Source organism: Amblyomma mixtum, chromosome 1 (assembly GCF_055824585.1).
Source record: "Amblyomma mixtum isolate Tamu chromosome 1, ASM5582458v1, whole genome shotgun sequence".
Classification (NCBI taxonomy): Eukaryota; Metazoa; Arthropoda; class Arachnida; order Ixodida; family Ixodidae; genus Amblyomma; species Amblyomma mixtum.
In genome coordinates, this window is record NC_143012.1 from 251,192,110 (window position 1) to 251,216,823 (window position 24,714).

Here is a 24,714-nt window from a genome sequence, read left to right on the forward strand (position 1 = left end):
TCTGTGAACATTACGACTTCAAAGGAAAATTTAAAAGAGTCGAAAAGTGACTGTATTTCATCGTTCTTGTTGTTCACCGATCGGCAATTCAAATGGAAAATCTTCAGACTTGGTTCCTCGGCAACCTTGTTTAAAGCTACCGGAGCAAGCAAATGATAACTCTCCATTTTCAAGAGGAGCCATCGATTTAGTGCACTGACTTAGGTCATTTTGTTCACGTCCTCAGTGGTCATAATATTTAGCACTTTGCTCTTTTCCATTTTCCGTGCGTAGATTTGACCTCCACGGACCCAGACAAATTTCCAGCCTGCCTCACTTTTCTTTGTGATTGCCAGTGCTAGCAAACGCTTGCGATCAGGGCATAAATGCTCATTTATATACACCTGTGTCTTGTCCTTGAACCCAAGTTCTTTGCAGGAAAGGTTCTTATTGCTTCTCGCTTTTAGAAGGACTGCATCGCGTTTTTTGCGGAGGACGAACTGGGCAACAACGTTAAATGCAGAAGGGTTTCCATACACAGGAACGCGATGGCATGCATCAAGGTCTGAGGCCGAGATTTCTTCGCCAATAACGTTACCGATTTTTCCCATGATTTCCGCTAGATCCTCCTCCGGTTCAACGGGTATACCTTTGATTTCTATGTTAGCATTTCTTGAATATTGTTCACATTGCACCAAGCGTGCCTCGCAGATTTTAGTCTGAGTTGTTAGCCAGTCACATCGCTCTTGCAATGCTTCATTCGTCTTTCGCAGATGCTCATTTTCATCAAGTGATTTCTTCAGCCCTGAAATTTCTGTAGTCTGACCAAGTGAATGGCTATAAAAATTTCCAAATGTAGAGGTATATTTGGGCAGGCATTATATTTCATGGCGGTGAAGGAATTTATTTTAAAATAATTCACCTAAAAAATGGCACCATAATAATCAGGTCGTGCGCGTATGAAGTTCATTCTTTGCGACCGCAAGTTAAACAAGGAGAAGCGTTCCCAGTGCACTCGCAAAATGTGTCAAATTCACGAACCGCTCTATGACACTCATGTTATAAAATGAACGTGAAGCCCCTACACATCAATTTCGCCTTCCGGTTAGACCTTTCATACAGTCCCCTTGCAACAAATGTACCTGAGTTGCACATATCTGTTTACGAACAACATTCTCGACCGTTATCAAAAATAATTGGCGCTGAACGCACGATTATATATCGTCATTATACATTGTTTACATCGTCATACATCGCCGTCGTCATTATAGGTCGTTTTCAGCTCAAAATACGTTTATGTAATGGGCCGACCAAGCGGGCAATTCCTGTACTTCAGCTCCTACCGACTTTTTGTCACTTACGCTGATTTCTCCTCCTGCAATAAAATTTTGGGGTTATCCAGGTCCATGCATTTGTAACTGGTGCGCTGTTTCCGTGCAGAGTAACCGGGCTTACACCGCGCGACACAAGCTTTCATAACCTTCTTTCTGCAGCGAAAATTGCTGCCTTGATGAAATAGCCGCACAAACTGGAGATGGGACTGTATGTCTTCTATCCTTACCCGCTTCTGACGACGTTGTGTTCCTTTCAGACATGGGGCGCTCTCATTCATTCCTTCTCTTTGAATGTCCAGTACTGAAAGAAGACCAGCGTCCTGAGATTTGTTTGCTTCTGCGTTTTGCCTGCTCTCTGGAGCACGGTTCTGCTGCAAGCCTGCCAGCTAAGGGCTTTATATTTCGATTCTTCCTTGCAGAAAAATAAACAAATCAAAAGTATGACTCCGAGTTCTGTTTCTTTTCTATGCCAACAATGGTGTGCAGCGTAATGCATTTTAATCTTTTAATTTTTTTTCTAAGATTAAGTGCGTCTGTGTGCGTTGCTCTTCGCTATTTTTTGCGAAGCTTTCTGCCTGAGAGCTTCCCTTATGCATAGCTGCCTTTCTGCATTACGCGTCTCATATTTCGGCCGCTTTCATCGCGTCTGCTGCCCGCTCATTCCTCTTTTTGTACGAGCAACACGTCATTGTTTGCCCTTCTCATTGTGTCCTCCTATTTCGCGTCTGCCCTTATGAAAGACAGATCTCCTTCTATGTTGCTCTTGGCACGTTTCTACCTGAAATTATTGGTTCTCCTAATTTCGGTCCTGTGCTTTCAAAGCTTATTTTGGCTTTTGTTCACAAGACATAAAGATGCGACTTCTCGCAGGACACTAACATGCACTCTACTTCTATCTATCTTGTGAACTTGACCAGCTTTGCTTTCTTCTTACGAGAGTACTCAAGTTTCTGCGATCTTAAAGGTGCACTGGAGAGGATTCTGAACTTGTCTTTTTGCCGCGGGAACTCGATCTACACGTTCCTAGCATTCTTAGAAACTGCGACTTATTGCCCTGTGTGGCCGATTTCCGTAATTAAATTGAATTAACGTCCAGTTCCAGCCTTTTTTTTATTTCTCCCTCGTACGGTGGGCGAGTCGACCAACGTGTGAAGTGCCTTTCAGCCAGCTCCGTGGAGGCTTTGCTTTCACTTTATTTTGTTTCTTAGGTTTCCATGAATAAATAGTTTCATTCGCAGATAATATAGCCGCAAAACAAGCCCGCAGAATTAAAAATACGCGCGGACTATTTGCTGCTACGGACTACTACATATTACTCCGCCGATGGCTGAGCGGCAAGCCGCCACGGGGCTGGGTGAAAGGCACTCCACGCGTTGGTCCACTCCGCCCACCGTACGAGGGAGAATTAAAAAAAAAAGGCTGGAGCCGGACGTTAATTCGATTTAATTACGGAAATCGGCCACACGGGGCAATAAATTGCAGTTTCTAAGAAAGCTCGGAACGTGTAGGTCGAGTTCCCGCGGCAAAAAGACAAGTTCAGATTCCTCGTCAGTGCACCTTTAACAGCGCCTCTCGCGTGTCAGATTGCCTTCTGACGCCTCCTTTGATGCTCTGCGTTCATACCACAAGTTATTGCATTAAATTATGTATCCAATCTAGATTGTTCTGAGAAGAACATGATCCAACAGGTAAACCGTACCCTCGCTGCAAGTAGTTTGAAAGAAAGTAATGTTAAAACACGAATGAAATGCCTCTATTTCCGTTCACTAAATCATGTGCGAACGTCCGTGCAGCCGGTTCTTCCCAGTTTTTCAAAAGATAACAAGCTTTCCTTGGTTCTGGTGCTCGGCTCTTGCGGGTGAAGTGCTTGAAAAAAATTACGCATATATCTCTACAACGAGCGTACAAAATTGACGTCAGCCATCACCCTGTTTGGCAAAGCTTTCTGTGCGTCAGTGAACAGGAACCAGCTTTAGCATTCAAGACCATCTCGTGTTACCAATATTTTACGATTCCTCTAACTGCTATCTGAACTACAATCTTGTGCGACTATATTTACGTAATTTTCATATAATATACATTTTTAAAATTTATATTCTTAAGTGAAAAAAAGAACAATGAAATAGTATTTGAAAAGTGAGAAGTGAGAAACAAGATATGGCAAACAGCACGCTATATCTTAAGTCAGCTTCGGCAGAGTTTGTAATGGATACAAATGGTACTGCGGAATACATTCAGTCTTTACGACAGATGCTAACAGAACAGGGATACAGTGGCGGAGGTTCAGAAAGGAATTCAGAAAATGTGTAGAGACAGAGCTTCCGTTGTTGCTTTAGGACGTCATTAAAGGGCAACTGCAGCACTTTTTTGAGAATTTCGCGATATTCAAGGATACAGATCTATATATGCTGTAGGTAAAGCATGCCAAGTGTTTTTTCACTAGCATTTAAAATAGTGACGTAATCGACGATTGAATTTTGCGCTTCTCCTCAATGCACCGGAGAAGTGCAGGGAAACTCAGCGTGACGTCATGGAAGGTATGATTTCAAATTACCGCTGTCGTCAGCCACACCCTGCTCTGACGCATTAGACGCTGCCAAACAACTCTCGGCAGGGTTCGCCTTCGGTGGCGTTGGTTTTTTTCCTTCAAAGCACGCGTTTGTGCGTTGGAAATGTACCCATACCTTCGATGACGTCATCATGCGCCCCCCCACTTGGCGTTGTGCGCTGCGGAGAAGCTTGAATGGCGTCCGGATTTTAATCGGCGATTAATTCACTATTTCAAGTGCTAGCCCAAAAAGACTTCGCATGCTTTACCTGCAGGTTTCACACATTCGACCCTCTTAAGCTCGTTGATTTCTAAAACCTATGCAGTTTCCCTTTAACGGCAGATTATTAGGTGAAGCCTCCATTGTGCATGTCAATTAAAGCAGCCGTGAAGCATCCCATCTGCGAATCGCGGCTTGCGTTTCAGACGCAGTAGTGCGTGTGCCTGAAAATTGATTGGTCAGAAAGCAATTCTTTAAAAGTTTAGGCTACACCGGGTTACAGAATGTGAAACATTTAAGTCCTAAAATTTATGAAGGACGTTCCAATTTTTGAAGAGATATTAACTCATCCTCTCGGAAAGCCGGCGAAGCGCGGGCCGCCTGAAAAACGTCCCCTTTAAATATACAACAAGCGCCGGCGCTGCTCAAAGAGATTTTCTACTTTGTGTAATTGTTTATAAGCCAGATGACGATACATTTTGACTTATTTCGCAATAATATTGCCTGAGATTTTTTTTTTTTTTGCGGCGCCGATTTTCAACAAACAGGAAGTCGCGGGAACACTGGAATCCTAATGCTCCTACAGTTCAGGGTTATGAGTTGTGATGTTGTGCTTGATTATACAGGAGGAATGGCGGGCTTTGAGCGTGAGTACCGAGAGCTTGGGTCGTTCTCTATATCTGAAAAGTTACAAAAAAGAATTGCGTTATGTGATATATTTGGCTGTTTATAACAACTGCATACTATGCGAAGAAGCTATTCTCTCGCACTAAGGGCATTATAACGCCATCACCTAGACACCCGTCTTTTTCTTCGTTCTCTTTGAGCTCCTGCCACTTTCCTATGTGTGGTTGCTGTTTCTAATGATTTAACTATATTTCTTCATCTCCTGCACTGTCTCCGCTGAAGGCTTTTTCCATCGAATCTCTAACTCCTCAAGTTCTCTTCGTCTCCACTTTGTTCCATCCTGTTTAACCTTAAATTGGATATCCCTTTTTAACATTCTTTTTCCGAAATATTCCCCACTTTTCCTCATCACATCAGCAAACCAATAGAACAGTGACTCCTTTAGCAGCGTCATCGCCAGAAGCGCCTTCTCAACGGAAAAATAAGTAGCACGGTAGATCAAGAGCATGCCGTCAAGTTTCACATTATTTCCACAACCGCGCAGAAATCGCTAAATTGGAAAGGACAAGGAATGATTCGAAAGGTTTGCTTAATATTGATGTCAAACACGATGCACGTACGGCTGCGACTTGTGGGCCGAGTGACATCGGAGAGAGAACGCGAATAAACTCTCCGGCTACAAAGCGCGGTAAGAACCTCTTTGCGCTGCTGCGCACAAATATGAGCTATTAGTCTACAAATATGAGTCATTAGTCGACCGCGTTGTGCCTGTGGAGCGTGTACCGCACCCATAACTACAACTCAACTGAGGCACGAGAGCCGACAGCTCATCGCGGCATAAAATGATATCCTTCCTTGCGTCCAACACATTCGACGGGGGCTGCCGTGGATTCGGTGCAGCAACTGTTTGACCAGGCGTCTCCAGTGCACGTTTCCCATAGTCAATTTCACATTTAAATGTCGGTAGCATGTTTATGGTTGGATAAGCTTTCTGAGGAGTGTAGAAACGCATAGGTAAGATAGGAAGAGAGAGAGAGAGAGAGAAAAGGACGGAAAGGCAGGGAGGTTAACCAGGCGATGCCCAGTTGGCTACCCTACACTTGGGGAGGGGAACAAAGGAGAAAAAAGGAAAAAGAGCGGCAAGGAAATGAGTGTTCTAAGTGTCCAGCTACCACTATGTCACAGGGACAGAGGGCGCGCACTGAAAACTTAAAGATTATAGGCGGGAATGCAACCCCGAGTCCCTTAAGAAATTCAGGAGCGCTTTCACCGCTTTCCGTTGTCTGGAAGGTTGTGTCCAAGGCCCCAGAACGTTAGACTCTGTTAAAGGACCCGAATCCAAGCGGAGCAGAGAAGCACTTAGGAATCCGCGCTCTCGCTCAAAACGAGGGCAGTCACAGAGGAGGTGGCTGATCGTTTCGTCCCAACCGCACTGGTCACACGCAGGAGAGTCAGTCATTGCGATGAGATGGGAATAGGCATTTGTGAACGCCACTCCCAGCCACAGGCGGCACAACAGCGTAGTATCACTGCGGGGGAGGCCGAATGGTATATGATGTTGGAGCAAGAGGTTGAAGTGATGCGAGCGGGGTGTCCAACCTCCAGGGGCATACCACGACGTTACAGTCAGGTTTTGGGCGAGTAGTTGAAGGTGCCTTGCTGCGTCAGCTCTTGTCAATGGTATGCGGACAGTGTTGGTTGTATCGTGAGCCGATCGGGCAGCATCGTAAGCTAAGGCGTTACCAACAATACCGCTATGGCCTGGTACCCACTGGAAGATGATTTCATGATCTTGTTCGATTGCCTGGTGGTGCAGATATCGTATCTCCGCTGTAAGTTGCTCATGGTCGCTATGTCTCAAGGAAGATTGAAGACATTGTATGGCAGCTTTTGAATCACAGAAAACAGCCCATTTTTGAGGTGATTGTTGTGAGATATACTGTACCACCGCAAGAAGTGCGGCCAACTCTGCTCCAGTAGAGGTAGTCCGATGCGAAATTTGTTGGTGAATTTGAGTCTGTCGCGCAGGAACGACCACAGCGCAAGCAGAACTAGTAGAGGTTACTGATCCATCCGTATAGACGTGAGTACGGTCCGAATATTCGAAGTGGAGCATGGACAGTGTCAGTTGCTTAATGGCTGGCGTAGATAAATTTGACTTCTTCGCTATCCCCGTAATAGCAAGGCGCACACATGGGAGCCGCATACACCACACAGGAGAGGGAGGTAGTGCTGCCGGGGTGAACTGTTGTGGGATACACGACTGTTGCGTCGTTATCACCTTTGCATATGCAGAATGTGGTCTCTGCAGTGGCAGAGGCGCAAGGTTATGCTGTGGAATCCTTGAGAAATGACGTATGTGCATTCGCAAGCAGTCTAGGACAATATAAGTCGAGATCGGGTGGTCTTTGGCGAGTGCAATGCTACCCAGTGTTGATGCGCTCCGAGGGAGACCTAGGCATGTGCGAAGGGCCTGACCCTGCACTGACTGGAGGGCACGCATGTTAGTTTTGCACGTGTTTGAGAGTACAGGCCCAGGCAGCACGCCAAGATTTTACCAACAATGGCTCATTGTTGGAATACAGTGGCATCAATATTGGGCTGGCATTGGCATAGGAGCACATTACTACATTTTCCAACCTTGGCCCATACTTCATACCAAGATTGTCCCATTGTTCAGCCATTGTGGCACTGCCAGCATGGGCATATCACTGGCCTTTCCACTCAAACTTCATTGGTCCTGCAAGTATCAGTCCAATGTTCAACCATGCTGGTACTACCACTATGTACTGAACATCAGCTATTCCATTGATGTCCCATTGTTCATGCCAATATTAGTCCCATGGATAGCCATTCTGGCCCTACCAATATGTACTGAAATAACCCACTGTTGATGCCAAGATTGTTACGTTCAGCCATTTGGCACTGTCAATGCAGACTAAGCACAGGCTTTTCCATTCATGACAGTGCATACAACCTGTCACATCAGTGGCTTAAAGATTGGCATGCCACTGCCCTTTTCTATTTATGACTCGCCAGTAAAGCCTATGTTAATTTTTATCTTCAGTGGCCAACATTAATGCAAATGTTCACTCGTAAGCAACCATGCAAATATTCATAAAATGAGACAAGCAAAGTATTCATGAAAACATTTATTTTATGAAAAAGTCCAAATAGAATTAATCGTTAGGGGCCGGGAAGGGTGGTGCCAGGGGCTGTGGGATGGGTGGTGGCAGGGGCTGTAGGGAGGGAGGGCCCTCAGGAAGTGGAAGAGGCCAGGGGATTGGGAGGCACACATGCGAGCACAATGCAGGGGGCTGTCCCCGCAATCGCAGGTGGCGTGCTTGGTTGGAGGGGGGAGAAGACTTCGGCAAGGCGTCTCTTCCTTCCATCACATGAACCGGGCAGCCAGCTGCAAATAAAACCTTGTGCCTCTGATGCGTCAAATGCAGTTTGTCGCAAATGGCATCTGCACAGGAAAAGTGAACAAAGAAAATAGACATTATTTCCAAGCACACAAAAATCATGGCCATCATTTTAGAAAATTGTAACAAAATAAATTCCAGGATATGGCCAATGAGAAAGGCTGTACTGAAGGGCTCCTGATTAATTTTGGCCGCCTAGAGTTCTTAATTTAAGATGCACCGACATCGCTTAGCACACGTGCTTCTTTGCATTTAGCCTCCAGAGCAATGCAGCTACTATGGATGGTGTTTGACCCCTCACTTGGAATCAGTAGCTGAGCACCTGAGTCAGGAAGGACATCAGGTAAAAAATATAGTAAACAGATATATTATTACGTGCCTCATAATCAAGGCAACATACAAAACGTGGACACAACTAAACAATGAAGTAAAGAATCACTAGAGGGGCCTCAATCCATTGACACTGACTTGTCGTTGCGATTGACCACCTTGCACCTGCTAAGTGGCATCATAGATGCCCATAAATAGAAGGCAAGTGACTGCAGCTTCTATTACACACCACAGGTTCGAAGGGCATTTTCAGCTCCAATAAGCTTTCCAAACAATTAAAATAAAACTGTGAAAGCATGTTGAATAAAGGGAACATGAAAAACTATTTACTAAAGCTAGAATTTGTTGCCATCATTAAATACTTGTAAATGAAATCAAAACATAGTTCTCTTTTCTATAAAAGGGAGATAACGCATCTGTCCAACTTCCATTTATGAACTGTGTTGCGCTTCAACTGTCATGCACAACAATGAATTTTAACCTGACTAACTCTTTAATGTCGCTTGCAAGGCATGGGCTTTGTCAAGTTGCGACGACAGTCCACCGCTGTGATATATCGCACCTTGCGGAAAAATTTTACACTTTAGTTCAAAAGGTGTACTGTCTTGTTCCCTTATTGCATCAGGATTGTAGAAGAAATAGGGCTAGGGGTGGGACAAAGGGAGGGTCAAGGATAGGCAGAAGAACGAGGAAATGTTTGCCCTCGGGTGTAAAAGACACGACCAAATACGCGAGAAAGAGTAGAAAGATTTGGAAGAAAAAGAGAAAATAAGGAGAAAAGGACTAGTGTTGAAGTAAGTGAGTTAGGAAAGCTCAAGGGACAGGTGAGTCCCACTTGGGTGGGCGAGAAAAGGCTTAGGACACGAGGGAGGTGGTCAGGGAACACGAGTAAAAAACAAGTGAACACGAGAAGAAGAGTAGAAAGACTTGGAAGGAAGAGTGGAAATAAATAGAAAAGACTGGTGTTGAAGTAAATGACTTAAGAAAGTTTAAGTGACGTGGTGAGTCCCACGCGGAACGGCAAGGAAAAAAAGGCTTAGGACACGAGGGTGGAAGGAATAGGGCTACTGGTCGGACAAAGGGATAGTGGAAAAGAGAAGGACGATGAGAAGAAATGCGAGCGCTAGAAAACACAGTGAGCGCGCGAAGAGTAGGAAGATTTGGAAGGAAAAGAGAAAATAGTGAGGGAAGACTAGATTTAAAGTGAGTGAGATCGGAAAAAGGCGAAATCAGGAGACGCGAACCACGTGGGCGGGCGGCGAAAGGCCTAAGAAAAGTGGCAAAAACTTACTTATGCGGCTGTCGGTCCAGGCTCCTGAACAGGCACGAGGATAACCACACCAGGTAGTTGGTATGGTGGAAGGGCCGAGGAACACTTGGTTAGGAGCGGTAATCCAAAACACAGGGCTACAGCGCACAGGGCACACACGATCACGGTAGGCACAGGATGGCGGAGGGCCGCAAGGGCCAGCGGCACACGCCGCTGCCTCGAGGCGCGCACGAACTCGACGGAGCGAGCGCCGCGCGCGACCGACCGCGTTGACTGCTAGGGCGAGACTGGCAGCGAAAACGAGGCAGCAAGGAACAGAGAAGCGAGCGACGCAGGTCCACTCCGTTCGAAGGCTCCGGGGAGACTGGAAAATCGCACGCGCAGTCCGTGCGGCGCCAAACGCGACCGCATCGCGATAGGTCATCGGTCGTATGACGTTTACGAAGAAGAGCTAATCAGAAGGCCGAAAATTTTGTTTATTTTTTTGTGCTCCTCGTTGCTCTGCCCTCTCCCCCTGATTCACGCCGAAGGAACAGTCTTTTCGGAATACACCGAGGACCCGTCGAAATTGACCAAAGGGTGACCGTCAAAGTGACGGCTAGTTTTTACAGTGCAACTGTAAGAAAAGCGCATAACACTAGGACGGCTGATAAGCTCCGTTTACATAAACGCGAGAGCAGCGCATCATGTCAACTTTCTCGTGCATCCCACTCACGTAAACAGGGAAAATGCGCCAGGAAAATGCATTAATCCCACAGGCAGGGCGCAGATCGGCAAGTGCAAGTCCTGTGCTGGGGTGAATAGAAACAGGTGCTCGTAGGGCGCCTAGATGTGCGTGCGCTTCTCTCCGCTCTCCCCTCCCACACATCGAGACACCCTAGTTTCGGGGCCCCCTCTTCCGCCCTGGGCGCCTACACAATACCCTCTCGGAAGGAAAACAAAGCAGACCACGCTCAAGTTGTGACCGGCTGCCCCCCCCCCTACTTCCGCGTGGCGTATTCTTACATGCGAGCATGGCGTCTCCCCTCCCCGAGGAAATTTCGGGAAAAGAAAATCACCAACTAGCCCCGCCACTGGGAATTACGATGCGCTACTGCGGTATTTATGTAAACGCGGAGCTCTTCTTAGAGAGCCTTCGTTCTCGCCCAACTAATTCTTCTTCAAGCTACAGGAGGGATAATGCCCGATTAATCTCCATATTTCAGAAAAAGCTTTCCAACATAGCTTCGCGACTTGGGAACGGGGATCAAGACTTTTCATTTTTGTTTATCTAACCCACCCTTTTTTTCCGCTCCTAGACTGCTCTCAATGTCGTAGGCAGCGTCGCGCTGCCTACGACACGAGGTCGAGCTGCCTATTGCAGGAAGCGATTGTAGAACTGGTGAGATACTGCCAGCTTCGAAATATGGCTGAGCCAACGCAGGGAAAACGTCCGAGAAACTGGACCAATACTGCCAACTTCTAGAAATGGCTTAGCCAAGGCGGGGAAAACGCCCGAGAAACTGGACCAATACTGCCAACTTATAAAAATGGCTGAGCCAAGAGAGGGAAAACGCCCGAGAAACTGGTCCAATACTGCCAACTTCTAAAAATGGCTGAGCCAAGGCGGGGAAAACGCCGGAGAAACTGGTCCAATACTGCCAACTTTTGAAAATGGCTGAGCCAAGGCGGGGAGAACATTGGCAACGCGGGGCCTTCATAGGACCGTTGTTTGCCAACTCAATTCCTACATTGGACCACTGTCATGTGCTGCTTGGGGGTGTACTGTACCGCAAGCATCCGACAAATAGAGCTCTGTACAACTCCAGCATTGACTGGACCGACGAGCCCCATGATTTTCCACCTAGAAATCGGAGTAAATGAGCGATAGATGTTAGCTGGTGAAGATACGGGGTGATGTCATGCTCGGTTCTGAGGAAAGGACTGAGCAAGGATTTTTTGAATGTGTCCGTAGAGTCAAAACTTGTGAGTGTAAGCAGGCAATCGCCCACAGCATTTTGAGTGGTAGAGGGTGGGGTTCTCTTGCTCTTAGTGACAATGGTAGTGAAGAAAATACTTACAAAAAGGAATGTAGATTATTAGCAGATATTTGCCTAGTTTTGTCTAAATGTAGGACGCGATATCTTTATTAGTTAACGCCCATATATTCAGAATTAGACGTTGTAAACTTCACATTCCTTTATCCCGGCGAGTCCTCATACCACTCCTAGCGCAGTGTTGCAGATGTTAAGCGATGTCTCTGCGATGGTAGGTGCTCCCAGCGGTGGGCCTTGTGCGCCCCAGGTTGGTCTTTCCAGGGGACCAATCATTAATTTAACTGCCACGTGACACGGTGCGCAGTTTCGTCAATATGCGTTGGGCAGATTGCAAGGACGGCGCAAGGTCATGGGACCCAGGTGGCCCACATGCCTTGTGGGTTGCTCTCTGGGCTCCACCTTCCAGAGCCATTCCCGTGATTTTTTGCTCCCAATACCGATGCCACCGACACCGAATTTTCTGCGTTACGGGACCTTCAACATTATTGCGTTAAATGATGTTTTTCGGACGTGGAAGTTACCGTCTGTTTCTCAGACACCCCGTTTAGAACCCACGCATATGAAACCGGTTGTGGGGGTGGGAGGAAGAAAGAAATGAAGATAGGAGGCAAAGGAAGAATAAAAGTGCGCAGTGCACTCGCACACACCAGTAAGGTAAAAATAAAAACTACTTCTCATCAATATAAGTGCTTCCACTGATATTGTGGAAACAGCAGTCAGTAAGGAAATATTGCCTTAGAGTGGAAGCGCGTGGTATGGTGTGGACAGTGTGATTCTGAGCAGACATGAAGCACTTAGGCTTACAATCTTCCCACACGCTTCTCACTCACCGCAGGCGCAGCGTCACCGTCCCTCGGATTTGAAGAAGAACCTCCGGAGCGGTTCCACTTCCTCAACACTCTGGGCGGTTCGCTAAGGTGCCGGGGACACGGATCACCCTCGCCTTCGCTATGGTGGATCCACGGTGACGAGTTGAACGGCTCCTCTTCGTCATGGACGGGTGGTGGTAATACTGCGCTGCTGTCCACTCCAGCCGCCCTGTCCGAAGTCCCCGGCCTGCGACACACCAGCGCAGATGGCTCGACGCTGCTCTTCCCGGCGTTCGGGGCCTCCGAGTTCCGAGCCCACGTGCACTCCACCACCTACCGCTGCGTGCTCAGCAATGCCCTGGGGAAGATGGCCAGCCGCGCCGTGAGGGTGCGAGCAGGTAAGCCTATACGCTGTATCAGCTTCCAAAATGTACTTTGTCTTCTGCAGTTCCTGAGGGTGAAATTGTACCGGTATGTATAGGATCGTATCCGCTTCGTTGGGAAGAAAAGGAAGAATTCTTTCCTGAAGTGCACGGTACTTCAGACGGCTCGGGTTCTAGACCCAGAATATGTACTGCTCGAAAACTTGTTGAGTTTTAATTCACAGCGCGCTTGAAACCCGTGAACGTAATCGCATGTACAGCGCATCAAATTATACACGCGGACAGTGTGCCATATTGAATATTTAAATACTATCTTCTCGCAATATATAACAAATGTATTAGGGAAGCAAGATCACCTTCACAAGGAGTTTTGGAAGGAGAAAGTTAATCTGATGGGTGGTTTCATATCGGTGGAACTTTTCTGCGTTCTGACAGCTTAATGCAAGCAAATCCTTCTCCTCAGATATTCTCAACATGATGAAACGCTCAATCGAGCTATGACTTGGAGGTAAAACAGTTGAATTTCTAAGGGGCCTTCCATGTCTTAATAGGACTAGTCTTGAAGGTAAATGCAATTTTTAGAACAGAAGAGATGCACAACAGGTTTGGAGGCAGTTGCCGCAGGCAGAAACTGCTCCGCGGTTCGTGAATATGGAAAGATGGAAAATGTGTAAGTTAGGTCAAGAATGTTTGAAAGCACAAGATTTCAATTTCTTCTTTTTGCACTCCAATCTAGAGTGTTCACATTAAGCTTCTCACCTCGTCAGCCACCGATATACGGTTGTAAAAGTTTTTAAATTGAGGTTTCTATGCTCGTATAGAACATCAGGTATTTGAGATTAATCTGTTACCTGAAGATATTATGCGCGCTTTGAGAAACAGCGTAGTGAATACTGTAGTGTCTCTTAAAGCGCCTATGAGGTTTGGCGGCGCAAATGTGCAATTAATACTATTTCCTGCAACTAATTGAAAATAAAACATTGTATAAGTAAGTTCTTTGATATGCGCTCTCAAAGGTGAGTTTATGCAAAGCATAAATTTTTGCGCCCTTGAGTGCTTTAAAAATGAATGGTGAATTGCGTGGTTTTAAATTTTGAGGCGACACGTGGGCTATGAGGGACACAAAAAGTGGAAAGCTCCGGATCAGTTTAGACCACCTGACGTCCATTATAGTGCGCTGTCATCGCACAACACACGGGCAATTTTGCGTTTTTCTTGTACAGAAAAGCTGCCTTAGCGGGCAGGAATGACTCGAAATCAGCACTCGTTTTCAAAGCACAGACCATTTACGCACACTAGGCTGCCAGCTAGGGCTGCATGGAGAAGTACTAAGGAGCACGGCTGTGAACTATTATATGAAATGATTTCGACTGGCACTTCTCCAGTGCTGCATCAACATCGAAAGCTTGTGAGAACGGTTCTGATGAATTCAACGGGTGTGTGGTATTCATGTTGTAGCTCCTCCGCAGTTTCAGCATGGTTATATGAAGAATGCCGGATAAAGGTGCGGGTATGTTAAGTCACTGGACTAGAAAGAAAGGGCAGCAATATCTATGGTGGCGCTTGAATACATACATTTCAACACTGAACAGCAAAATTTTTGGCGAGCAATGAAGCCGTGACTGACGATCATGACTGTCGATTAGCAAGCATACACGGTTAAAAAGTGGGTTTTTAACCCACACGGTGAATGTAAGCGTTCTGTAATTTTTCGCATGTTTCGTGTTTGGAAAATGCATGATAGAGGCGTGAGATGGTATTTTTCCACTCATTTAGAAATGAGCGACGTGGAAGAAACAAGTTACTCTAAACCATTCCTGAATGTTTTTCTCCTCTAAGGTTAAGGGTTATTTGATGCACTGTTCGTAGCAGTTGATCGTTGACTAGAAGACTGGCTGTGGTGATTCTATTAAATGGCGCACCGATTAACGCTTTATAACAATGCCCAGTAAATACCGCATCAAAAATACATGCTCAATCCTCACTGAACTGCCGCAAAGTGTTGATACAAAAAATCATAAAACACTATTTCCACTAGTCAACAAAAGTAAATGATGTCTGGAAAATGCAAAGATGCACTGCTTCTCCCAAAGCGGAATGTAGAGCGCGAGGCGACGATGCCCACGCGTATGCAGTTGCCTCTTGACCGGAAAAGGCTACATACACTCTTCGTGGAATCCGTCATCTCTTAGTGCAAGCCTCCATTCCACAGCAAGAAGTTGTAAGCCATAGCACACACCTGTTTGAATACCAACGGACATTGTGTGCACTGCCCGACAGTAAAGGCGCAAAGATTCCTGGCAAGATTCTTATTAAACTCAGTGCAAGAGAGTACGTATATACCCTTGGTAAGTTGTCCTGCACGCATTGTTAATGTTCCAAAACATTTCTTGCTAGTAAGCTAGGCAAATATGCAATTGTGGCTGTTACCAAAGCAAACTAATGAGGAATTAATCCGGAGCCCTATTATGTGGCTTGTGTTTGCATGTATATAGAAGCAGGCTGCAAAGACTTCCCCTGGTTAGCCTCTCAGCGGATAATCCGGATTATCGCAGAGGAAATCCTCCACAAATGGCCGCGCCTATTCCTCTTGAGGCTCACCTCGGCCGCTTGCGACGAGAGCGCTTCTGTGGCTGCTGCTTTGCTTTGTCATTTTCAGGTCGACGAAATGCTCCTGATCCTCTTTGACCTGCGGGGTTAATACCGTGCTCTTGGAGTGCCCCAGAATAACAGGGCTTAATTGTTACACAGTCGTGTTTTATGCGTGCTTTTAGTTCAATAAAATGAGCAGCTTCTGCACGATCTCTCGCAAAAAACCCAGCCACTTTCTTTAATGCTTTTCGCAAGGCTCTTCTTCCGGGATCAGTCTCTTACTTTGCAGATCTGAAAGCGTTTCGACCCCATGAGAATACTTTTCAAAAAGTTCTAGGACAGCTAAAGACCACGTGCGGAGCGCCTGCTGTACTTTCCATCAAGGTCCAACGAGTTTCCCTGTCTACCAGCAGTATTACACGCCGTGTTTATAATCCTTTACCTAACAACACTAGGAAATGGAACGCATAAACTGCTTATTAGTATTGAAATATTCAAAAGTGAGTACAAATGTCAACATTTAGTTTCATGCATTAATGTATGAAGTGGGACAACGTTGATTTAAGGGAAATGAAGCACTCTTGTCTTATCAAGTTTTCGTAGAGAATAATTGAGACCCCTCACTATAACCACATTGCTTACCAGGTTCTGAAAAACGCAACTTCCCAGCGAAGTTTCTTTGCCGTTTATTTATTCTTCTTTACTTCAGGAGAGTTACCTCTGCTGATTGCACTCAATGACGTCAGCTAGTTTCCGCCTTGTGAAAGTGGTCGATATGGTGGGAGTTGCAGTGCGCGAAAAAGAGCTTATCATTATTTCTACCGCAGAACAAATCATCGCTGTAGCTACCCGTTGTCTATAAAGGCTAGAGTACTGAACCCGTATGTATTTCGTATGAATGTAAAGATAATCCTTTCTTTGAAAAGCAAATAAAAGCAAAAGGAGTGCCGCTCGGGAACTACCAGAATACCTACGCGTGATATATAACTTATTGAAATCTTTGCACAAACCTTCTTCCAGATTTTCATGCATACACACTACATCCAATTCCACACTGAACGTGCTGCACTCAGTGATTCCTGTCTTTAATTTTTTCCTCTTGGTTATTATCTTTGTCTGGCTGCAGCTTTACGCACATTTCTCATTTCTTTCCGGCTGAATTTTACAGGAGGCCTCGTTTTGCGCAAAGAAGAAAATATGTTCGTAATCCAGCTTCTGTTGTATCCGTTAAATGCCATTCTTACTGCTTGCTATGTTCTTCATCGCGTCGACCTGCACGGAGTACCTTCTTTTCTCACCATCTCCGTGGTGCGCTTCGGTGCCTTGCGGCAACTTACGTACAATGTGCGCAGAATTACGAGGCCTTTCATTTGTCCAGCTGCCACGCCGAAGCCCACGTCTTTCCTCTTGTTTCGTCTCTTTCATTTACCTTACTGCTTATTATAGAATTCTCCCATGCGCGCTATTTTTGTCGCTCTTTACTGCTGCATCGCACCGCATAAATACATTGCATAGCCCGCAGGGTGTCTTGCTTGTCTGTTAGGTTTCTTTAAATATTTTTCCCATCCACCGCGAAATCTTGCACGTGCCTGAGTTTTAGTTTTTCGCCGTAGAAGGGTAAGATAGAGGGCCTGCGTGAGGGGCTTCGCTGCCGCACTTTTTTTCTCCGTCTTATGAGTGCATTATATGCGTGTGCATTTTTGTATCATAGTTACTCACTCTCGTAGAGGGACATGCTTCTTCCCGAGGCTTAGCACGCCGTTCGCTCATTGTGTATTCCGGGTAGATAGTCGTCGCCTCCGAAGCAACTCTAGCCTGCCTGCTTCCTCGCCTTGCCTCTGCTTTTGGCTTTCTTTGTTGCTTATTTACGCGACACGCGATACTTTGTATTTTGTGCATTTCCTCGAGGAGACGAGCCGGTTTGCGGCTGGATAAGAAGCAACGCTAGGAGGGGAAACTCCCCGCGAGCACTCGGCGGCGCAGATTGCGATATTGTTCCCTGGGCGTCTTGCGCCGGGACGTCGTTTGTAGTTACCACATCTTCCTCCCCCGCTTTCGAGAAAGAGAGTAAAAGAATGGCAGATAAGCAATAAACGCCCACAACGTGAAGTCGGAGCGAGAGAAATATAAGGAGAAGAACGAATAGAACAACTAGAAAATGCATCATCTGTCTCCTCCTCTCGGCGGTGCTTTTCTCCGATGCCCGCGTGTTCTTTGTATAATACAAGAGCATTCTTGAAAACACCGCTTCCTCTGGGAGCGGCGTCTTTATATGTTTTCTCTTTCTTTCGGTTGTTGCCATTTTTTTTTCTATTTGCAGCGAACGGGAGGAGGTGGTAGGCGTACGCGAGTTCGTGCGAACGGCGTCCTAATGCGCACCTCGAAGCTACCACCAGCGGTGTGTAGCGAACGAAGCCTGAGAAGCAGGAGCGCTTGCTTCGCAAGGAAAGCGCGTATGCAGCCAGAGTGCGAAGCGGAACACACTTGGCGCTCGTTAAGACACGTTTCTGAAAATGCTTCGCTCGGATCCTGGGCGTAGTTTTTATTTTCTCAGAATTTTTGTTTTCTTTTTCTTTTACTCTCCGTCACAATGGAGGTGACTATTGATCGCAACCTCGCAGCCGTGCTCGGGGCTAGGCATTTCGCTGCGGGCGAAAGAGTGGTGCGCGCGCCTTGCAGACAGGCGCGGGAATAGCGTTGTTAAAATTGGGACACCTTATGCTTGCTCGACATTCGGAGCGATGCTGGTGGCCGTGCTCTTTTTGTAATGGAAGAGTCGTTGCCATGGGACTAAAGAAAGAAAGCTGGCGGCGGCAGTAAGGGTTGAGGATGGATTCTGCCGCAACGCATACCTTGCGGTAGCGTCTATTTTTCTGGGTGCATGTGTCACTGGCTGGTAGATTCCATTAAAGTACTCGAGCACACAAGCTTCAGAATCCTTCTTTTTTGTACTTTGATTTTGTGAGTGATTTTTTCTAGCGCAATAGCCGCACTTACGGCAGGCTATTCTTTCTCATTCATTCCAGCAACTTTCGGTGCCGTAACCGGCGCTTCAGTGACTGACGCCCAAAATAACCAAATTCGACCTGTCCTTTTCTGCAGCAGCATGAGGAATCCGTCAATTTGAGAAAAGTGAGACAATGTGGGCTCGTAAAACAACTCCGAGAAAAGTTGTTTCATAATTTTGTCCATGAAGTACCGTGAAAAACAAACAAAATTGCTAATTAGAACAAAACTCATTTCTTCCAAACGCAGACGTTTTCTCAGGCATTACTCAGAAATGATATCTGCTTTTCAAAACTGCCTTCGGTTTGATTAAAAGTGTAGAACTTGATGTTATCGCGTTGTTTATGTCCCTCTAGTTAGTTGTCTGTCTTGCTGACTATCCGCCATGTATCCGTTCCTATATCAGCACATGTGCATATTCACGACATTTTCTTTCTTCTTTTTGTATATCGATAGATATCCTAGCTTATGTCGTCGAAGGTCGCGTTTTGCTCGATGACGTGTTAAATTTCAGCACCAACATAACGCGAGGGGTAATCTTAAGCATGACCGCTTTATTTTTTGTCATGTACTCGGTCTGTTTGTCGGAAAAACACTTGTCTGTTCAAGTGAATGAAGTTTCTGCATAGAGAACATGGGTGGTGTTCCAGCGCTGTCGAAGCCATGAAACCCAGCTCTTATTTTAAATCATACGGTTTCATTTTATGCTGTAGACAAGTACTCCACACTCGCCGCCTTCACTCGATGCACTTGCAGAATTGGTCTTTTCCTTTCACAGCCCTGTTATTAAGTTTAGTTTAGGTTAGTTTAGTTTAGTTTGTGGGGTTTAACGTCCCAAAGCGACTCAGGCTATTAGAGACGCCGTAGTGAAGGGCTCTGAAAGTTTCTACCACCTGGGGTTCTTTAACGTGCACTGACATCGCACAGTACACGGACCTCTCGAATTTCGCCTCCATAGAAATTCAACTGCCTCGGCCGGGATCAAACCCGCGTCTTTCGGGTCAGCAGCCGAGCACCATAACCACTGAGCCACCGCGGCGGCTAACCCTGTTATTCATAGTTTTCAGTATTTGCAGTAGGTCCACACCTTGAACAGTTCGTATTATCGCCGTTTTTTGGTTGAAGGCGGCTTGCCTAAACAGAGTCGGTGAACTGTTCTCGCTCACTGTCGCTGTCAGATAAGTTCAGAGGGCTCATTCATTTGTCTTTGGGTATAACTTACTGAGTCTTTGGGACTCCATTTTCGACGTGGTGCAACTCACGGTCAACAGTAAATCATGCCGCACGACAGTGTTCCTCAGCCTTGTCTCTAATCTTAACTGCCAATTCTTTTGCGGCTGGCTAGAGTTACCGGTTATATTCAGCACTCACTCTAACCGAGTCACTCAAGTCAGGCTCGTGCCAAAAGAGCCTAATTAACGTTTTATGGTGCATTTGCTCTTACAACTGCGAACCGTTTCTCGTACCTGACCCCCCCCCCCCCCCCTCCTCCCTGCCTCCCGTAAAGGCAACGATGTCGTAAGAGAAACGAAATTTTCCACGCTTTTACGATTGCGTAACTGTTCTACATTGGCAAAAAATCGTTAAGTGAACGCATCCACGAGCGCAGAAATACGCACGGATGGCTAATTTTGAAGTCTGTCAACCATACACCAACTGGCCCAAAGCTTCACGTTTATTCAATATTGGGGTGCGTACCTTCACTAATCGTTCTTTCCCAATTGTTCAACATAAAAAAATTAAGCGTCCTGACCGCAGCACGAATGCTACAGGTCTTGAAGAAAACTAGTTTTAAATCCTGGCCGCTGTAGCAGCGCGAAAAGCGTTCTTTTTTGTTTTTTTGCCTCAGTCATATTTTACCTTCACTTTCGAGAACTTGAATCGTGTTTTTCATGCACGCTTACGACACTAAATTCCAGCAACGATGCACCAAGCTCTCTCCATCTTACGAAAACAATAAGAAAAATGAAGTGTGCAGTAACCGGTCATTTTGCTACGCCTGTCTTGCCCGTACCAACCAAGAAGTTTGCCAGGACGCTTTTCCTTGAGCGGTCTCTGCATTACCGTAAATGAGCTTTGTTCGTAGTAGTATGGTAACACAACTGAAATGTTTAACGCCTTCCTTGTACCTACGGCGAGGGAACATCGCTTGCGCATTTCTGTGAAGAAGTGGCTTCGCCGCTTCAGATAACTTCGCGCAAAGCAAGATTTCTCGTGTTTGAGAAGCTCAGCAGGGGTAACACTTCCATTCCTCTATGTATCTTCTGTAGGCTAGATATTTCTTTCGTCCGTGTTCCTCAGATATTTTGTAAGTTTTCTTTTTCCTTTCTTGGTCAGTCCGGTTACAAAATACTGGACAAAGTCAATGTGGCATGAGTCCTGCTTCAACTGTAAAGCACATTCTTTAACTTATCGGGTTCGGTTGTTGTAAGGAGAAAAACGCGCGAACGCCTGCTCTCTTTTTCTGGTTTAGCTTAGAGCCCTGTGTATTTCATTTCCCTAATCATAGTAGAGTTCCACTCCAGAAAACTTGACTTCAAAGCGTTGTCTTCCTTTCTTGCTTTGCATTGGAAATATCCTCCACTCTTTTTATTTTGTTCCTTCTTTGACTTTTTGGCTGTGTCTTGGTCTCAAGCTCATCTCGAGCAAGCAGGGGGTACCGGCTATTGGTTTCCATTCCTCTCTTTTTTTTTTTGTGCACGGGGCAGGGAGCCGTCCAAGACGATCTTTTAAATTCAATTTCTGGGCGAAAGTCTTTCCGAATTCTTTCGATCACTCCTGGAGGCACGCATCGTTTGATAAGACTCGACGGCTTCGGTGTTCGCTGAGGGAACTCGGACGGCAGTTTTAGTTTGCGCTCTCATCACTCTTTTTTGCACTTGGCTTTTTTATTTGTTTGAGCATGCAGCACGTTGGTTTGATGTTTACCTTTTAGTTAGGTTTGAGTTGAAGTCGGAGTACGGTGAGTTTTATATCTTTTACTACTTGTTTTCCGATTGAGTTTGACCAGTAATGCGGTGACAAGTTTGTATCTTTTTATTGCTACTACTTTTCCGATAGAGATCTGGAACACAAACACATTAAACTTTTATGATTTTGGCCCTGCTCCATGTATTTCATTAAACAATGTGCAGACTATTAAAATTTCATTCAAAGTTCGTTAATCGTTTGAACTGCCTATAATATAACTTTATATAATTTTGTATTAAGAGAAATCTCAAGCAATAAATAAAAGTGCCATGCAATTTTATTAACATTACCATATACAAAAATGAATATACGAAATGCGAGATTACAGAGACTCATATATAATGCCGGATAACAGTACGTCATCAAGATATTCTCTAAAAAAAAAAACAGGTGCCCTTATCCCGCCACTGCTCACGCTCTCACTTCTTTCATTCTCGAAACCAAAAGGAAAGGATTGTATCCAAAATAACTGTGCCCGTAGTTGACAACTCTTGAAACCAGAATGCACCACCGTAGCTACGTCATATAAAAAAGGGCTCTCGTAATCCTTAGATTAGAATTCATAGTATGTATGACATAAGGTAATTAATAATTACGAGCGTTGAAATGGGCTCTTTGAGGCTTGTACAAGAAAAATAGGGGCATTGGTATTGATGTATTTAACCTTCTTGACTAGACAAACAATGAGAGGGAGACCGACATAGAAAAGGTGACACGAATTGACGAAACATCCGCTTGAGTGGGTGGTCGCCATTGCGAGGCTACTTTCGGAAGCGACTTTCCGCAGCCACTTTCTTTGCATTCGCGGTGTTGATGTTGCGGTTCATTTTGCGCGAAAGAATGGAAAACGTCCGGTCCATCTTCGGGGCCCACTTTCCACTAATTTGAAAGCGCATCCTTCTCCATTGCGCTGCTTGGAGCACTGGGTTCGAAGAAGGTACTACTGTTAAAAATTAAACGAATAATGCAGTGAGGTGTTCTGGTACAGTCAACGTAACCGAAAACTATAAGTGTGAAGAATTTACATGGTACCGTCAAGATTTCCTTCTTCATTCAGTTTTTACACTCTCCCTCCGCACACCTACAAGAAAGCATAGGCAAGACCTCTCAAAATCTTTACACTTGTCCCTCGTACTTCAAAGCTCCACTTTTAAAACTTCTTGAAACAGTCAACTGTTCTCACTAATGAGCTGCTACACTCCAGTTTCCACAACTGACGGAAGCGAGAGTGCACGCGGGTGTGGCAAGAGAGGCCGCTCGTAGCCCTCGCGCCGCGAAAGCGCTTAAACGGAAGCCAGCAGCCCCGCATCGGGCTAAAATTACGCTTTAGAAAGCAGCTTGCACTGACAGCGCCTGGCGTGCCCATCTCCTAATAGCGGACAACTTTGCGTGACAATGCGGAGCAGCCGCTGTGTACGCACGTTCCCTTTGACATCCGACGCTTTGCACGCCGTCAGTATGGCTACTAGATGGTGGGGTTAGCCGCGAATGAAACCCCGTCGTCTAGTGACGTATTTACCAAAGATAAGGGGAAGTAAGGGAAAGCGGGAGACTGTGTAGCAGGACAATACACCGCCAAAAATAATAAAATATAAAAGCGCGCACTCGCGGTACGCTTTTCCATTCTGAAAGCTTCATGTAGCCCTCTCTCCTTCTGAAACTCGGGGTGCAGAGATGAGCGCGACACGTAGTGCGGGGCACTGGTGACAGGAAGACGGGATGGCTGAGCTCCGCTGCTCGCAAGAGTTGACTGCCCGAAAGGGGCGGTACGCGATCATTCATTGAGTCGTCAGGAGTTGGCGAGAGGCTCGATGCGCTTCTAGCCGGGGGCTGAGGAGGTGGCGTCGTCGTCGCTTGGCCGTACCCGCTAATTACCGCGAAGTTTAGGCATCAGTGGGCGGAAATCAAAGCTCTCCTCTCTGCCTCTCAGCGTCAGCAGAGTTCGCTTGTGGACGCCGTCTTCCGCACCCCTTTTGCAGTCCTGTCTCCGCGCCGGTGAATCGGTCAATGGGAAAGAGAGAAGCTTAGCAAGAAGCTGAGTAAGTTAGAGAATTTGCGAGCAGATACAAAAGTGAAAGAGTGGCTCAGTGAAGCCATTCATTCGCCATATGAGTGGCGACATATGAGTCTGCCGCTGTCCACGCTTAGTCAATGACTGAGTGGGCAAGGTGCTGTAAGAAATTTATCTAATCAGAAGGTATGCTTTTAAGTGAATCTTTTCCATTTTTTTTCGGGTAGTTAGAACCTCATCTCTGTTTATTCCTTTGTCAGGGTGTATTTGAATTATCTTTTTGCGTTTTAGCCTTTTGTTACTCACATATATTCTGGACAAACGAAAGTACAATTGTCATCTTTACTTCGTGGCACCTGTACCGAACTGTCAGTATGCATGTGTAAAAGCATAGCTAGCATTGTTATAACCGTAGTCTTTCGTTGCGAGATAAAATGACACATCATCTCGGAATGCTAAATGCAATGAACTCTGGAACGAAGTTCTCGGCTCACTTGTAATTCATTTCCTGGATTGCTGATTTGCTCCACCTTTATTAAGCGCTTAGAGAGCCAGTCCATAACCAATACCTGAAAAAGCAAAACTGCTCTTCAGCGCCATATTTAACGAAAAATGGGATCTGGCCTGTTTTCAGATGTCAGAACTCAGCTTTTGCATTTGCTTCATGTCCTTCATTTGATCACATTGTAAATCGGCCCGGAATGCGAAGGTGTGGTTGATACGCTTAGCTTTACTACTCGGGCTAGCAGTTCGAAAGCGTCACGGCTGCATAATACGATGTTTCACAAGTGCGTGCTTTCGAAATTTTCTCTGGGGCTGCTTTTTGTTCAACATCCGGCCTGGACCTATACAAATTAAACGCGTTGTTATGCAAGGCTGGTGCACTTTCTATTCTCCTCGTCTATCCGGGAATGCCAGATGAGGCGGCAAGTGGATGCGCTGAGAATTCAATTCCCTCGTGCATTTCGGGCGCTCTGAATTGCAAGCGCCATTGAACAGCGCCCAAAGCTTTTCTGCTTCTTTTATTGTGTATATAAGCTGCCTCTTACATGAATTTACCGTTCAAGAATTGAAGCGCGCACATTTCACACCAAGAAAACACAATTCAACAAAAAATAGAAGACGGAAAGCCTGCCCGTGGAATAGATTTCATTTATTCCAGCTCTCTCCCGAA

At 45.9% G+C, this 24,714-nt stretch overlaps 2 protein-coding genes across 3 annotated transcripts in view; one reads left to right on the forward strand and one right to left on the reverse strand.

Annotated features, from left to right (window-relative positions):
- LOC149371475 (cell adhesion molecule Dscam2-like) overlaps nucleotides 1–24,714 on the forward strand; it is a 228,413-nt gene that overhangs the window by 104,587 nt on the left and 99,112 nt on the right. For both annotated transcript variants that reach the window (XM_089585183.1, XM_089585184.1), the window contains exon 2: nucleotides 12,605–12,976. In XM_089585183.1, coding sequence (XP_089441309.1) covers nucleotides 12,605–12,976 — 372 coding nt within the window. The remainder of the gene's footprint in view (nucleotides 1–12,604; nucleotides 12,977–24,714) is intronic.
- On the reverse strand, nucleotides 7,846–10,706 carry LOC149371476 (uncharacterized). The gene is made up of 2 exons (XM_089585182.1): nucleotides 9,755–10,706; nucleotides 7,846–8,177 (listed from the first exon to the last, which is right to left on the reverse strand). The coding sequence occupies exons 1-2, from the start codon at nucleotides 10,155–10,157 to the stop codon at nucleotides 7,888–7,890; spliced, it is 693 nt and encodes a 230-aa protein (XP_089441308.1). The 5' UTR covers nucleotides 10,158–10,706; the 3' UTR covers nucleotides 7,846–7,887.